The sequence below is a fragment of the Vicugna pacos genome, chromosome 21 (assembly GCF_048564905.1).
Source record: "Vicugna pacos chromosome 21, VicPac4, whole genome shotgun sequence".
Taxonomy (NCBI): Eukaryota; Metazoa; Chordata; class Mammalia; order Artiodactyla; family Camelidae; genus Vicugna; species Vicugna pacos.
In genome coordinates this window covers 13,314,057-13,332,265 of record NC_133007.1, presented here as the reverse complement: position 1 = coordinate 13,332,265, position 18,209 = coordinate 13,314,057, and the positions used below count along the sequence as shown (strand labels likewise).

At 37.1% G+C, this 18,209-nt stretch overlaps 1 protein-coding gene across 5 annotated transcripts in view; it reads left to right on the top strand.

Annotated features, from left to right (window-relative positions):
* The window catches only part of DNM3 (dynamin 3), a 458,318-nt gene that overhangs the window by 353,372 nt on the left and 86,737 nt on the right, over positions 1-18,209 (top strand). For all 5 annotated transcript variants that reach the window (XM_006211125.3, XM_015245096.3, XM_006211127.4 and 2 more), the window contains one exon: positions 2,387-2,498. In XM_006211125.3, coding sequence (XP_006211187.1) covers positions 2,387-2,498 — 112 coding nt within the window. The remainder of the gene's footprint in view (positions 1-2,386; positions 2,499-18,209) is intronic.

Here is an 18,209-nt window from a genome sequence, read left to right as displayed (position 1 = left end):
GAGAAAACTCAGTCCCTCCACACTTCCTCAGGGCAGAGGACTAGGAACATCCAAAGGTCCTGTGATCTTTGAGGGTGAGCTCTGCCAAGAGACTGCTGCATACATGATGGTCCTTGCCTTAGAGTTCTCCTGCTGTGGTCCCACGGCTCTTGTTCATCCCAGAGCAAAGAAGTACCGCAACAGCTCTAGTGTCTGCTTGACTTAACAGAAGAAGATGTGTTTGACCTGACTTGGAAGTGTGGAGGAAGCAAAGCATGAGACCCGTCATCTTCCCTGAATCCTTCAGGGATACAATGATGAGCATAAAAATGTACATTCTGTATCCTACCTAATATTGCTTATGGGTTAGTTGGGAAGATAGACATTATTAAAATAATTAAATAAGAGAGGGAGAGAGAAAGAAACTCACACGTAATTGTGAAATCAGAACTGTGATTAGTACTATGATGGAGAGGTAAATAGAAATACGAAAAATGTATGAAAGAGGAGCTGACCTATAGGGGTGTCAGGGAAGTGATGTCTGAAGAAGCCATGACTGAGCTGAGATTCCAAGAAGGAGTAGGAGTTAATTGTGCAGTGAGGGAAGGAAAGAGAGTTGCAGGTAGAGACAGCAGAATAGTGAAGATTTGGGGAGGAAGCATGGCACATTGAGGAAGTAAAAGGCAGGTGTGGCTGAAAGAGCAGGGGAGGGCAGAGTGTGAAAAGAAGCTAGAGAGGAAGCGGCCCAGACCACACAGTGCTTTGTAGGCCATCATAGTGAGTGTGGTCTTTTCCTTAAGGCAGGTAGTATTGGAGTGTTTTACACCAGAGCTAAAAACATCTGATTCACATTTTCAGATGATGAGGATGCTGTTTAGAGAACAAATTTAAAGTGGCCATGTGATGCTGGGAGACTAGTGAAGAGGCTATTGTAATTGCCCAGGGAGAGATGTTAATAAGTTGGTGGTCAATATACAAGAGGAATACCACTTTCAGATGGCAGAATGGAAGGAGGGGTATGGGAGTGGAAGATGTCTAAGATACCTGCAAAGAATCTGGATTACACTGCTGCTGCCTGAAATGGGAACATCCAGGTGGAAATCCCCAATTCAGTCATTCAGTCATTCATGTCAAGGTGCCTTTGAGATACTCAAGGGGGGAGGTCAATAAGCAGCGTGAATCTGGGGCATGTCTGGACAGTAGATGAAAATATGTGAGCCATCTGGGTTTAGGTGGAAATTGAGACTGTTAGGCATGAACGAGAACACCTTGGGAAAGAAAAAGAAGAGAAAAGGATCGTTAATCTTGTATATTGCCTAGAATCTGTCTACATTGGATTATCTTTTCTGGAAAGATGATCGGAATGTGTATTAGTGTCTTAAAAAATGATCATAACTTTGATCCTGTAACTATATAGGAGTCTATACTCGGAAAATAGTAGTAGTAAATTAAAATAGTAAGGCAAAGGCTTATGGAAAAAAGTATTTGAGCATTATTTATGATTGTAAAAATAGGAAAGTATGTAATGTTAGGAGATCAAGTCAATTATCACACATTTATATTAATGAATATTTTACCATTATAATTTGATGTTTATTAAGATGTAATAGCATAAGTAGATGACCATGATATAATAGTAACTGTAAAGGACACAAAATTAATAAAGATACATAGAGAGAGCCTTAGCTGTGTGAGAAATGCATTGAACAAAAGAATATAAAGAAATAAGTGTATCAGTAAATAGAAAATGAATGATTGTATCCATTTTTATGCTTTTATCTACTTTCCAGATTTTTCAAAATGGGCATATATTACATCTTGTGTATTATTTTATTACTAGGAAAGGAAATATAAAATTACAGTATTGTCCCAGTTATAAATATGGACTTAATTGACATTTTACTCTGTTAAATACTAGTTAACATTCTTTTCTTTTCACAATATTGATGAGCTTTTCTGTTTTGAATCCAGCATGATATTCTAGGGGTTTTTTTTTAGAATTATTGCCACACATTTTAAAGTTTTATTAGCCATTTAGACTTGTAAATTTGTTTCAGAAATTGATCTAGTTACTAGGCAGTAGCAAATCCATTCCTCTCAGAACTTCCCCTCTGCTGGTGCTCAGTGTATCGCATTGACAGCATTTGTATTCCCTTCCCTTCTTACTGCTTAGTGGTAGAGATGACTCTGAATTCTTTAATGTGAGGGTTTTTAAATTGTGTAATACGTACATAAAGGAATTTACTAATAATTTTAAATACAATACATTGTTTTTGTTTTTCTCCAGTGATTGTCAGGTAACTCTCCCTTTGGACTGTCATTTGTATCAGCATGGTCTGAAGTGATATGAAACCATTTTGAATTTGGTTCAAAACTAAAAGCATGATTTTTTTTTTTTAAATTCCAGGAATGTATACAAGGACTATCGCTTCCTTGAGCTGGCATGTGATTCACAGGAGGATGTAGACAGCTGGAAGGCATCTCTACTAAGAGCTGGAGTTTATCCTGATAAATCTTTAGTAAGTTGGATATATCTCTTATTTAAAATTATTAACGTTTTAAGAAAACATACTTTTACATACTATATGCTAGATAAACTAGTTTTCGTTTGACTTAATTTGGCATAGTTTTAACTGATATTTTGCTTATATTTCTTTTTATCCATTAGATTTCTGTTTTAAGAAGTTTATCCATATATTTATTAAAGAAAATGCCCAACTTTGCCATAAAACATAACATGTGATTTCAAACCAAGAGACAGTTTATTTGTGTTAAGTCAAAATTTTATTTTCCTTCATATGCTATTCTACAGTTGTGATAGTATTCATATAAGCAGTTTATAACACTCTAGTTATAACATGTAGTTGTAGTATTTATATCATGAATCATAACACTATTTCATATTCTTTAAAATGTACTTATTTTTATAAAAAGTTACTTCCTTTCATTATGTTTGTACTACCTGTATCCAAAATTAAACTCTGGTTAGTGTCATTGTGAGTATAAAAGAACAAAAAAATATTATATTGCTATTCCCACTTACCTTTATTAATATATTTCAAGTGTCTTGGAGACACTTGTCTCATTCAAGTTAATAAACAGACCTTCTATTTGTGTTCTTTGGAAAATGTAATATTGCACAGACTAGTCTGGATTTAAACTTCAAAATTCCCACCCAACATCTGTACACACACCATTAAACAGACTCTGCAGATGAGTGGCTCTCACTGCTTACTCACTCCCCCCGAGGTGGTGTACTATCCAGGCTCCCCCCAGATGTAAAGTGCTGAAACTAAGCCTTGGGAATTTAGTCCAGCTTGATCCTTATGCTGCTTATCAGACTGGCTCTAAGTCAGTTTATAGGGCTGAGCTGATCTGGTGCAGGTTGGGTTCTTTCTAATACCCACATAGGGACAGAGTCTTCTCAAGAGAAAGTCTGAGATGTGGGCACACTGTGGGAAGTTGAAGCCTCTTGGAGGGCATTTCAGACCCAATTGTATCCCTGAGGTTACAAAAGAATTTAGCACAGTCCCAGGGTAAAGGATTGAGGATTTGTGCCCAAATGTTCTCCTCCTTGCTGTTTATTTTGGCTCATCCCTAGACCCCTTAACTCCATGTCAACCTTCACTTGTCTGGTTAGCACCTAAAACAGTGAACCCCCTACAACACACCCTGTGCCCTCCAAACGAAGTCAAACCAGGCCTTTTCCAGGTGATACCCAGGTACAGAGGTACCTGTATACAATTTTAATCTTTGTTGTCCAGTTTTTATCAGTTTTATTTACATACATGTTTGCATAGGTGCATACCACTTTGAAGACCATACACGAAAAATCATTTGAAAGAGTAGAGTACCACTTCTACTTTTGTTGTTAATTCTGATCATTACTGATTGCTCTTTTCTTGTCCGTTCATGGTAGTGTGTTTAATTTCACAAACAGTCTATATTCAGTCTGCACATAGACTTAATTTTTTATTCATTCATTCCATGAAAGCCTGTCGAGAACGCGTTTTTTGCCAGGCTTCTTTCTAGGCTCTAGTGATACTGAGGTGAACAGTGAGGTCCTGCCCCCAAGGAACAGACATTAAACAAGTGACTGAATAACTGTATAATTGTATCACAGTGTGATTTAAGAGAGTGATAAGTTATACAAAAAATAAACTGAATTAAAGGGACAGACATTGAAAGTGAGGGGCAAGCGAGCTTTCTTTTAGTAAAGGTGATCAGGGGAGGCTCCTTTGAAGCGTTGACAGTTGAGTAGGCTCCTGAAGGAAGCGAGGGAGTTAATGAATGAAAGGCTGAAGAAGCATGTTCACGGGAGAGGACTAACAAGTGCAAAGCCAGCTCAGTATCTTAGAAGGGCAGCAAACAAGTCCGGAACACGATGAGGCAGGACAAAAGTGGTTGATGATTTCCAAAAGTGGTCAGGGGCCAGCTTATGTAGGCTTTGAAGGAAGTGGTGAGCATTTGAGTTTTATTCTGAGTGAACTGGAAAGCCATCAAAGGGTTTCAAGCCAGTAAGTGACATGATGAGATTAACATTTTCATGATGACTGAGTGTTATGAGAAGCCATACAACACGTGGGTTCAAGCACAGGCTTCCGTGTCAAACTACCTAGATTGAAATTCCTGATGCTCACATACCAGCTGTGAGATCTTTGGAAGAAGGTTATGTAGCCCTTTTATCTTTCAAGATTCCCATGTCTAAAGTAGAGATAACAAGAGTGCCCTGTAGTGTGGTTGTTGACCGGATTAAATGAGATAATGCAGGGAAAGCACTGAACAGGGTAAACACAATAAGTCCTCTATTTTTCTTTATAATGATGATGATAATTATCATTTTCCTCACAGACTAATTACTTAAGCAAGTGGAGGAGAGTTAAAACACTATTATGATATAGCCCGTGAGATTGTGAATACTTTATGCTGTTTTCTATCTTCCAACTATGCTTGGTTGTGCAAAGTATCAATACGTCTGTATGTGTGTCTTCCTTCCAAGGAATTGCAGTGTTTGTGAAAATGTTTTCCTAAGCCATGATTTTGTCAACTAAACTTATTTTAAATGCAATAGACAAGTTTGCTTTGAAAAAAAGTTACGTAATGCATCTCTTATGAGGGAAAACTGTCTTGGAAAAGCAAAATTGCCCATCCCCCAGTGAACTGTTTTTATGCATCTGAATTTTCATGTATGCATAGCTCTACACAAAAGAAGATGCTCAATGAAATATTTGCCTTTTTTAAAAATTAGACTGCTCAATTTAAAGCAAATCTGGAGTTGTCCTACACAAACTATTTTGATTCTTTTCACGTCACTTTTGTTTATTAACACACATTTGGTACAGTTACTTGGAAAATCGACACAAAGGGGCTTTTTACTACATGCCAAAGACATGACAGGAAATTAAACTTGGCGGTGTGCCAAGAACACTGCTTTTCTCAGTTTTCATAATAAACAATATTTGCATTTCTTATGCACTGTGGAGTTCTGCAGCTTCTGTTACACGATTGCTTGACTTTCAGATGTCTAAATGGCAGCTACGTACTGAAAGCAATTGAAGTAGAATGCTTATCTACACATTGCATTTCGTGAACATGAGGGAAGCGATAATTTTACGTACAGTTTTTCTTAATTTAGAAAGATTAAATGATGTCAGATTAACCTAATAACAGATGTCTCTTTCTAAGTAAATTTTTAGGACTTTTGTGTCTCTGATTTTGTATCAATAAACCATTGAGTCAAGAGCAAATCAGTCAGTCCTTACCCTAACAATGGAACATTGATGTGTCATACATGGATATGAGTCTAGACTCAAAAAGTTCTGTTTTCTACACAAGACACTTCTATTTTGACTGGAAAAAGAATCTACATAGTTTATTTTTTTAATTATATATGTTTGGCTTCATTTTTTGGTATGTGTATATTTTTATTGAAGTATAGTCAGTTTACAGTGTGTCAATTTCTAGTGTACAGCATAGTGCTTCAGTCATACATGAACTTACATATATTCATTTTTGTATACTTTTTTACCATGAGTTACCTGTTTGGCTTCATTTAGATAAACAGCCATCACCCAAATTTGAATGAATTGGTATTTTAGACAAATTTTTTTTCAACTAAGGTTGCATGCTTTTTTCTAACTTGCTTTTCTTCACTGTATCTTTTTCTATCGTGGGCTGTGTGGTGGAATGTTTCGATGTCATTGAGATCATGATGTTCTCCTACCCTGGTCCTTCTGTCTCTTAGGTCATTTCTCAGAGTTTTCTGCAAATTTTTTTTTTCTTTCCATCTCTTTCACTGTCTTCTCCCACTTCCTTCCTTCCCTTCATCCATTGCTTTTATGGTGGACTCCAGAGATTCAAAGATGAAAGGAGAGGCAGTTCTTACTTTATAGGAGTTCTAAGTCTGGTAGAGGAGAGAGGTGCAAATAAATAATTACTGTACAATGTGATTTTTAAAAAAGCTACCGTAGATATCTATATAAAGTACAGCCGTCCAGCTATATTCTTATGTGCATTTTCCAATTACCTTCAGTCCCTTAAACTTTCTGGATCCAAAGCTAAATGTAGATTCTTGTCTGAGCATTTGCAGTATGTGACCCTAAAATGGGAGTGAGACGTCCTGGGTTCACTTTCCCACTACACTGCTGACTTACTCCATGAACTTCAACATAACCTCTCTGAGCCACAGAATTTAGCATTCCACCATCACCTGATCTTTCTGAGCAGAAAGAATATTTTAAAAATAGATTTGAATCTGAATTTGGATTTTCAGAATTTTACTTTTTGTTTCTATTTCCCTTGGCCATTAAATTGAAATTATAGCCACTATAAAATTGTTAAAGAAGTGTATAGGATGTTACACAGTTTCAAAGTAAAGATATTTCTAATGGAATTAATTAATAGCTGCATTTTTTTTGAACTGATGAGACATTCCTTCAAATATTTGGAAAAAGTTGAAACAAGGGTGGGGACTGAATCTGGGTCCCCCTAAAGCTGAATTTCTCTGCTGAGTTTGTGATTAACTTCTCTATCTAAAACTTTATTCCTTTTCTTTTTCTATACCTTTTCCTCCTCAAGATTAAGGAGTATCAAAAAGTGTGTGTGTGTGTATGTGTGTGTGTGTGTGTGTGTGTGTGTATCAATAGCTACAGGCTACCATTTAAAAACTTTTATGACACATGTACATAAATTTTTCCTAGGAGTGTGAAAACAAATGTGAATTTAATTAAATATCTATTAAGAACGTGGTATAACAAATGACTAATTTTTCTGGCAATTTTGTCGGCTCACAATATGACTTAATTTATATATAAACACAAAGGAATTCCAAATTCTTTGGAACATTTTGTGTGCATTGAAATGAGGTAGACTTTAAGTCAAATCCACTGGAGTTGGAACCCTGACCCTTTCATTTATGAGCCATGTGGCTCAGGAACTTACCTAACTCTCTAGCTGTTTATTCTTTTTTAAACTCAAAATAATAATACCTTCCTCTGAGTGGTTTTACAGGATTAAGTGAATACTTAGTTGCTCATCACACCTGGCTGGGTGCCTGCAACTGGATGAATGTATTCAATGCCGTGTCACCTTTATTATTGTTACTGACAGTCATTAATGTGTCAGGGAAGCAATTCCCAGTTTAGTAGTTCTCTTTTCTTTGGAAACTATCAGTGAGATTTGGACGTGGGAGGGAGAATTTCCCCAACTGTTGGCTGAGGAAACCAAATTGCTTAGTGGAGTCTTGAGGTCATGCTGCCCTGTGGACAGGCTGGCCTCAAAGGCTCCATCACTTAGTCTGGAGTGAGCCGTAGAGGTTGTCAGGGGAAGTGAGGCTTCACAAGCCTGCCCCCAGGTTGCTGGTTGGCTGGTGTCTGAAAGAAGCAGCCTGTAGATTCACGCATGCCCTGGAAATTAACATGGTGCAAATCCTGTGTTGCCTATTTGTTGAATGCTGCACCTCAGAACTTTTGACAAGGTGTGTTAGCTATATGGATAGATGGTCTTCCCGTCTAGTTTGTGATTTCTTAAGAGATGAAAAATGATGGTAAAAAGTGAAACATCTTGGAACGTCTCTGTATCTCTGGGTTCATGACTCTCCCAGTCATGATTCATGCTTTTGGGACTGCCTTGGAGGTTGAAACCATCCCAGAATGAGGTCTTTTTGGGGACTTCAGAAAACCCTTTTGGACAGACTCCACAGCTGAACTTCTCTCTGTGGCAGACGACAGTTAGGGGAGAAGGTCTCTGTGTCACTCTAGGGGGAGAAGAGGCATGGCCCCAGACCCCCATAAATATTTATTAATATGGTGATGACCATGCCCATGCATTTACTCAGCAGTCTTGTGTGCAAGACTGAAAATGCCCGTGTGAGCCCTGCTATCCATAACTTCATCCTTAGCTTGATCAGCAGTGCTTCCCACAGAAATCAGAGCAGCTCCATGACCAGTTCTGAAGAGCTGATAGTTTTTCTTCAATGGAGGTCCTTCCAGGAATCTCAGCGTAAACGCAGCCGCACAGAGCGGTGGAGGGAATTACCGAGCATTTTCAGTTCCCCAGTCATGACCGTCATGCCTCTCTCAGAACAGACAATTCAGAAGTGATTGAAGGAAACAAGAAATGGTATGTCCTCCACTTGTATGTTTCTTATCTTTAAGGACTAAGGCCTTCTCCTCTGTGACATCACTGTTGCCACTACAAACAGAAGCATTGCCCGCCGAGCAGGGAAGCCGGTCATTCCCTAATGTGCAAAAATACTTGAACTCCTGAAACTTATTTGGTAGATCAAAAGCCACACGGCTGTGGAATGCAATGAACCCCATCTGTTTGAGGTCTTTTCAGCGATATTGCACTTTGGAGACCCAGGGTCCCATTATTCTCTAAAATAGTATTTTACTCCTGATAAAATTCCCTGTGGGGACCTTTATGGCCTTATTGAACAGTTGGCAGTTCTTTACAAAAGACTCTCTTTCCCGCGACTTCATTCTTGTACTGTTGTTCACGTCTCACGTAAGCAAGTGATGTTAACGGTGATATCATGGCAACTCACAGTGTCAAGTGTGTCAACTACACTATTTTACCCATGTCTTTAAATTTATGTTTTTATTAAATATGATGGCCGTGATGGTCCTTGGATTTGGCATTTCCCCAGAGTCACCACTTGGCATTGCTTTCCAGAAAATACACTCTTCTGCAATCATTGCCTTACTGCTCTCCAGAAAATTTCTGTATGTGTTATTTCCCTGGCCACATCCTCTCCTAAAACTAAATGCCAGATCTCCAGCCCAACCTGCTACTCCACCCTGCACTCAGGCTCCTCCACAGATGCACACATTTCACTCACAGCTCTCCTCAACTCTGCGTCTCGGGGGGAGAGAGAAATTCCTTCTGGGCCCCTTGTGTGAAGAGTTCAGATCTGTTCCCTGCCCAGATCCCATCACTTCTGCCCCACAGGATCTGACCTTGCGAGGACTCAGGCTGCCCTGGGAGTAATGAATCACCATTGTATTTTTTTAAGCCATATGTGAGTTAAATTGTTTGATATAAATCATAGTCCTGCAGCTCCAGTTTGAAACAGGAGAGCCATTTGCCCGCCGCCTGTCGCTGGCTGCTCTCTGTGTCTCTATCCAGAGTGGCCCTTTTAGAAATGACTGCATTTTTGCAACTAACCTTTCCAGACCCATTTTCTTGAATATGGACCAATTGTTTATTTTGGCCGCATCCCCACTATACAATTTTCGCTTCCCGTGCCAACCCAAGAGAAAACTCATAATTTACAAAATAAAGGAATGGTACAGATGGAGGTCGTACCTTGGTTTGCTTACCCTGTCTCCCCAGAACCACCCACTCCTTTCCTCTGCTCTTTTTCTTTTTTCTTTTTTCCCACCTTCTTTGAAACCACGGATGCAGTGTTTGTTTAAAAATGCATTGGCTGATGAAATTTTCCACCGCTTGGTGTGTTGGAGAAGGGGCCGTCAGGAAAGGGCAAGCCGACATACTAAATACTTTGCCTTTCATGCTAACAGTTCACTTCTTACCAGTTCAAACCAATGCTTTTTGGCCGGGTTCCCATACTTCAAGTATTTCCAGTGGAAAGAAAGGGGGAAATCTCTGTCATGATTTTCTGCTCTTATAAATGTAGGATTTCATTTAATATAAGCAGGTTCTTCGGCTCGTCCATGAGCTCTGGGTGCCGTTGGTGTATGATGGCACTGTCAGTGAATAGTTAAATGATTTGTTTTGATTTTGCTCTAGCATGAAAAACCTCATGATTTTAAAATAAATTTATGTTTAACATATTTCTTTTTTGCTTTTTTCCTTGCGGCCACACGCACAGGGGAACAACAAAGTAAGTTCTTTGTCCTACTGCAGCTCCTGTCTCTCCAGCCCCCGCTCCCCTCCTTCATGGCTGTTCTTTTTTGACCTTTTGGAAGGGAAATATGTTCCTCGGGGTTGGTTATTGGCTGATTCAGAGGGGTTGTTACCAGCAGGAAAGAGATCAACCCTGAGAACAAAGATTATGAAGATTTAATAATGAGGACTTTTCTGCATAAAGGGTGCAACAGTCTGATGAAACTCTGTGCAGCTGAAGTTTCTGACCAAAAATCAAAGCTCTCATGTTAATGTGCAGTTATAAAAACCCCAAACTGGAGTCTTAAATAGCAGGATGGCTGGCTTTGTTGGTGAAACTGAACTAGATCAGTGCTCTGGCTTTGAAGGTGCCTTAAAATGGATGGAGGAGGGTGGGGTCAACATTTGCCTTGGCTTCTGCGCCCTTGATGTATTCCAGCTGGATGGAAGCGGGAGGGTGTGGGGAACGGAGGGGGAGACTGAAAAGTGTGTGATAGATTTGTGAAACCAGGCAACACACACAAATGGTGGAAATTATTTTAATGTTGTTGTTGTAATAGACAAATGAGTAATTGAGTAGTTCATAAAATCGTCCAAATTTTAATTCAACTTTTCCAAAAGATTAGCACTGCTTCTCACTTATATTAGTTACGTGATAGTAATGTAGTTGCGGGAGACAGTCTTATGTTTAGCAGGGTGATTTGTTTTTCTTTTTTTTCTGTGGAGAATTATTAGTGCTTCATCCTACCAGGTGGCCCACTTAAAATGGGCCTCCTCGAATACAAAAAGCATTGAAAAGAATCTGTTATAGAAGGGTCTGCCTGCATATTTAAACCAGCTGGAATTCATCAAAATTGCTATTCATAAGCCATACATATAGAATTTAAAACAAATGTGGGAAATCTCGGAGTTTAATTTGATGGAATGTGCTATTATGGAATAAGTTGACATAGATGGTTGGCATTGAAAATGTGTCACTTTATAAATTTATATCTTGCTATTAGTGCTTATGACCCAGGTAATAATGTTTCATAAAGTTAAAAATAATATAAGAAAAGTACAAGATAGGCATTTGTAAAGGAGCAAAGGGGTGAACTCAGCCCACTAATAGTTTACCTTTTTAAAACAGCAGGTAACTTCTGAAATTGATGAAAGATTTTTCCACAAAGTAAAGGGCAATATTTCCAACTAATATTATCATTATTGGAAAAAAAACATTTGGACGAAGTTTTAGTTCTTATACCATATAATGCATTTTAATCAGTAAGTATGTCTGATTGTGGTCACTTGACGTAACTCTGAGTCTCTGTCTGTCTATAATTTCATGCGTTTCATCTCTTGTTTGTCGGTTAAGTAGCCCGAGCTCTGGGGGTATGCTAATAGCCAGCCTGAGCCTGATGAGGATCAGGGAGCCAGCTGCTGACATCTTTGGGAGGTGCTAACCCTGAGACCATTCAAGAAGCTTTTATGATTTGCCTCTTTCACTAGTGATTCACTGATGACTTAAAGGCATTCGTAAAATTCCCCAAGGAAAACACGTCTCCATAGCAGGAGTCATCCGTTTGTCATGTTTTGCTGGGTCAGGTTCTTCTGGGTAATAAAATACTCAGTTTAGCAGAATTTACTGATTTTTTTAAAATAATTATACAACGTGCAATAAGACGCAAACATTCTAAGCTGCTGCTCGTTAAGTCTACCTCTCGGATGATGCAGAAAGGCCCTCGGGGGTCTCCTGGCACCTGCAGCCACCACCTGCGCGGTGAGCACTCGGTACAGCGCTGCGAGGGATCTTTGGGTCCCGGCGAGAGCTGGAGTGTTGGTCAAAGAGTGCCAAAGGTAGAAGCACTTACTGTTTTGATTTTTAATTGAAGAGCGGCTACTTTGGAGGTGCTGATGTTTATTGTCCCTATGCCTTAATCCTTAGTTGCTTACGTTATGAATCAGGAATAGTTTGTGCAAAAATATAAGGCTAATACCTTTAAAATAGGACCATGATACTGACCCTGGACTCTGGCACAAAAGAGCCTCCATCACAAACAGCACATCTGCGTGCTGTTTTCCTTTAGCTTAGAGTTTCAGTATAAATGGAAAACACTGGAAGACAAGCTGTGCTGTCTCCAGAGTATAGATCTGGAGTCTTCGAAAGGAGAGTATGAGATTCTTTTTCCCTCTCATGCTGGAATGCTTGTTCTGACTTGTCCCCAAGGCAACATACCTGACCTGTTGCCTGCCATCTGTGTGAGCGGCTATAAAAGGTGACTCATTTGAGACTCACAAAGGCTAATTGTTTATTTAGCGAATGGTATTTCATTCTTTGTGATACTAACCAGACACTAAAGAGAATGAAGCCTAGTCAATTAATGTTTCTTTAGATGCGCTGGATGAATAGATTTATCCTCCTACATACATTAATTGTAGTAACACCCACACGTATGTGCACACACACGTATATCATAAGGTGTATGGAGCAACCCTCCTGTTCATTTTCTCAATGACAGCGAAATTGATTTGCTTCATGCACCTTTAGTCTGTGCTTAGAGTTTGAGAGCTAATCCTCCAAACTCGAAGAAAAAAAAAATCTACAGGAGATACGCAGATTTACATGATAAATGCATGATGGGACAAAACACCAAGGGTCTCACTCTTCCTTGAACAATTACATGTATTTTATTGTTTCTCCTTAAAAAGTAAATTTTCCTTTTTGTGAGGAGATCACAGTTCCTCCAGACAATTTTTCCATCCAGGCCCATTACTTATTTTTCCTTTGAAAATGTTTTTCTGTTGGCATAGTGATATCCTAAATTGCTTCGGGTTGAGTCTGTCTCCTCCGCAGAGGGGTTTCCCTGGACCACGGATTCCAAGTCAGTGTCTTCCTTAGTTAAGACCAGAATCCAGGACTTTCTGAATCAGTTTGGGGAACGTAAACAAATATAATACAGTAACAGGGAGGTTTGGGGTTTTTTTTCTTGGTTTGAGCACACATTAAATCAGAATGTCATTTTCAGAACTGAGGCTTTCAGGGAAAAAGTAATCGCCATGTTTTGTCCTAGAGTGAAGACATGTAATTCCTTCTTTAATTTGATGCCCTTGGTTGGTAGGCATTTCTAGAAATTTAATAAATGTTTGATTTTATTTCTTTGTTAAAGACTATAAATTTTGGTTAAGTATCTTTGATACTACATTAGGCAAATTGAAGGTAGAAAAAAAAAAACCCTAAAAATATAAAGAATAAAATACTGTAACAGAAGATCTCAACTTTCTTAATGATGTTGGTGTAGAAACAAATGAAAACTAAAAAGATGTCTACGCTCAAAAATGAATACTTCAAAAAATGTTGTTATAGGGACAAGCTACATCTAATCTCCTCTCCTATGAATCTTGTATTACTCTTGAAAGAGAAATTTACTATCACCTTACTTAACGTCATTCTTTTAAACTAAAGGATTCTTACATGTCCCCCAGTGGAATTATGAAGTTGACTGTCTTGGTTGGAGAGGAGGATTTGAAAAGGAGAACCAGAACTGAAACATACTGAAACATGTTTAAAAAAAATGCCATGTTAAAAATAACTAAGTTTTTATTAAGTTCTAGTTAGGTTAAATGCAATAATCTTATACACAGTGGAAGGCTTTGATATTTGAGAAGAAGGAAGGGAAATCTGATTTGAACACCTGTTTTAACAACATTTAAAAAATACTTTGTCTAGTAATTTTCCAACACATTTAGCAGGACAAGGGGGCATTGTCAGCCTCCACTAGTGGGGAAAGTAATTATTACCTCGAGTACTGATGTTGGCGATCCACTGGATTCTAGCCACCTGTTGCAAAGACAGAGTGTGCCTAGTCAAACGTCACCAAAATATGTAACACTAGGGAACACGGGTGTTAAGTCCACCTTCATTTGTTTTGCCTCTCATGCCAGATAAACTCGTAAACTCCTGTTCTTGGTCATGTGTGAGAGAGTATAAGTAGGCAGTGAAAACCCATTTCAGACTTCAAAACGTCTTACTGACGATGTGTGTTATAATCTTGGTAGATGAAAGGGGCAGACAGTACAGTGTCAGAAGGTATAGTTCCTCTCTAATATTTAAAATGACTGAAAGAACATTCTAAGTAGTTTAGGCACAGTCAGCTTGATTAGGGTTATTTATTTTCTTTGAATAATGTATATGCCTTCCTTGATTTTCTTAAAGAAGTTTAGCAAATGAATTTCCCTGGCATTTAAGGAGAGCCCATCTGGTTCACTTAATTTGTGCATAAGCCAATAAGAATATCATTAAAGTTGAAAGAAAGAATGAACACTCACTGGCCTCAGTGTTATTTTAGTTCTATGTGCATATGAAAATAAATTGTCTCAATCATTGCAACGCTAATAAACCCTTGATTCTTTTCTGGCAAACCAGTCTTAAAAGAGCATTGCTAATGCCTAGCTTTTGAACCCCTAACTTTAATCTTAAACTGTTGGAGAAAAGGACAATTCAGTTGAAGGCACAAAGCTTCAGTAAGTGAGTTGGAGTCTATATTATGTTCCCAAATTTATTAATCTTGCCAAATAGACTCTACATGGAAGCAAGAATTGATCTGCTATTTAGAAAGCTCACAGGGTCACAGGATAGGGACTTCTAAAGGATGTTTGGGCTTATTTATATATTTTTATTTTTCCTATTGTGTCTAAAAAGGAGTGACTCCACTGTAGTTAATTAAAAATAATGACAATAATGAAGTCTTACATTGTAACTTTTTTGACATTTTTTTCCAACAGTATTTTAGACATCTTCTTTCTGTGTGTTCTATGATATTTTTGAATGGAGTTGGTTTAACACTGTCCCCAAATAGAAGAAATTCTTTATGCTTCTGATTTGGAAATATGTTATCAAGTATGATTTTTAGAATTTTTATTTTGGTAAGTTTTGTTTTGAAACTTAAGCCCTTACAGAAGCATTTCTAATCAAAAAGGAGAAATATATTCCTTTTGTTAATTTATCTTAATGTGATTATCACACTGTACAGTGAAATCATGCAGAATCACTGTAGTTAATGAGAGTTTAAAATCCTCTCCCTATCTTTGGTAGATCAGCTGGACAAAAACCAAAATGAAAAAGGATGTGGTTGATGCAAGAAATAAGGTTGATTCAAAAGATATGTATGTATATATTTAAAAACTATATAAATATTGGATGTCTAATGGGCTTTAGAAAACTAGAGATACACAGCAAACTTTAAATGTGAAAACCTGTCTACCTAGAAATGAAGAGAATACTCTCCAAAAGTGGATCCAAATGGAAATCGATGCTTCATTTACAGACTATTTGAAATATAATAACAATGAAAACACTATATAGGAAATATTATAAAATATACCCAAAGTTATACACAGAGAAAATTTTAATAACTTTAAGTAGAATAATTATTTTAATAGAAGTAAATCAATTTAAAAGATCAGAAGGAGAGCAACAAAAAAAAAAAAAGGAAAGAAAGCAATTAATGATTAAAGTAAAAGTTAATGAATTAGAAAATAGTAAAAAAAAAATGCAAGCTTAAACTACGTACAAATTTGAAGCTATTGTATGGGACAAAAGACAGCAAACAATTAAAAGGAAAATGACCAATTTGTAAAATATTCACAGCATATATGTCATACAAAAGATTAAATGTCCTCAAAATAGAATTGTTTCTATTCAGTTTATTTGAAATATAACAAAACCCAGTCTATCAGGAAAAAAGAAAGCTGGCTAACTCAATAGACATTCATTTAAGACCAAAAATTAAAAAATAAAAAGGCATAACTAGACGGTAAAAAAAAGGTTCAATTTCACTAGCAACTAGGAATTGCAAATTAAAATAGCTGTCCAGACATTATTTTTGAGCTTTCAAATTATGAGAAATGTGATAGAATGGTCATGATAGGTGGTAATGAGGAAGCTATCCTTCCCATGTACTACCTGTGATATATACCATGTATATATACCATGTATCCTCTGATACACTCAGCCTTCCTGGAGGGTGGCCAGTTTGGTGGTGTGCATCACATGCCTTGGCTATGTGCCAACTTTTTGGCCAAGCAATTCCACTTCTAAAAATTTGTTTTTATCAAATAATTCAACAGTTTTACCAAGGTATTTGTTCAAAAGTGATTTTGAAACATTATTCATAATTACCAATGTTTAAAAACTGTATCAATATCCATCATAGATAATTGGTTAAATAGAGTATGGTACATCAATGAAATAACATGAAGCAAATTTTTAAAATTAAAGATGTATGTATATGTATATGTAAAGATGTAAATTTATACAAAGATATAAATATATCAATTGCAATGGAAATTTTCATGGTAAATTCACTGGGAAAAAAACCCATGAATAAAAGATTTACATTTTTGCTTTTAAAATTTTGTAGAGGATATTTATTTGTATATATTTCCACATAGAAATCCTGAGAAGACTGAAAAAGATCTTACCAAAATGTTAATTGTATGGGCAATTTTAAGTTTTGCTCCCATGTCATTTTCTCATTTTCTTGATAACTGCCTTTTGTGCCGTTTTCTCAAAAAGATTTTAAAACACACAGAAAAATGAAAAAGAGGAAGATATTTAAATGGAGGATGGTGAAAAATAAACATAAAATTATGAAAATAGTATTCAGAAGGAGAGATACAGAACATAAATGGATTAAACTTTGTAGAACAGTAAAAGATAATATAAGTAAATAGTGGAAATTAATCATCTGAGACTACAAAGTTGGCATAACTATGTATTATTATTATTATTATTATTATTATTATTATTATTATTATTATTATTATTTTGGATACATAGATTTTGTTAAGTCCTTTCCCTTTACCCTGCCTGTACAAATATGTTATTTTCCTTACTGAATTACATATTGTTGAAGGCTCATGTTATGAGTCTCTGAACACTCAGATTCCCCCGTTACCTCAGATTCTCAATAGTGTTTTTATTTCAAATGCTCAAATTCCTTGATACCCAGCCTCCCCATCTTCCTCGACCAATCATTCTTCCTTAAATTCCAACTTTGTGCCTGTCAGCACTATTGCCCACTATGACTGTGTTGTGCGTGATGTACAAATAATGTACATTATCTGAGGATTATCAGGAAGCCATTCCATGGCCTAATTTCTGACCCTTGATCTTCCGCTGTTTTAAAATCTAATTGAAGTTTAAAGATGAAGACATAAAATGTTAGGATAATGAAAAGAATTATGTAAAATTTAAATTTAAAAGTTGATTCATTTGCCTTGAATCCGTTCATTTATGTAACAAAATGTATAGTCTGAGAATTGAAAAGCAGGATGATAATTGAAATACTGAGATCAGAATTAGAGTCCCTACTAAGAATTGTTCCCTTTGAGGGGAAAAGTCATCCTTTTGGTTTCAGAGAGTCATGTTGGCCATTGAATATTTACTCTGTGTTTGCTTACCAGACACCTACCAGACACCCTACCAGACACCTCCAGTTCAAACAAGACCCAAAAGACTTAGAAGTATAAACTATCTGGTTCCTTTGTACCATATCTGAGCACAAATGGATTAAGGCTGATGGTAATAAAAGCCAGTGACTTAACCTGATTTTAAAGTATAAACAGAGTTTTTTTTTTTAAGTTAAAATTGAAGAAAACATTTTCAGCACATATGGTAGACAAAGAATTAATATCTTATGTTTGCCAAAGTTAAATTTCTTAGAAATCAGTAAGAAAAGACAGCAATAAAGATGAGAGGAGTGGTGTTTACAGGGAAAATCGGGAGGCTGCTAAGTCCGTGCAGAGGAGAGGTGATGCTGTCTTGGGTTAGGGTCACTGCAGTGGAGATGGTGAGAAGCAGTTGGATTCGGGGTGTATTTTGGTGGTTAAGCCACACCTTTAAG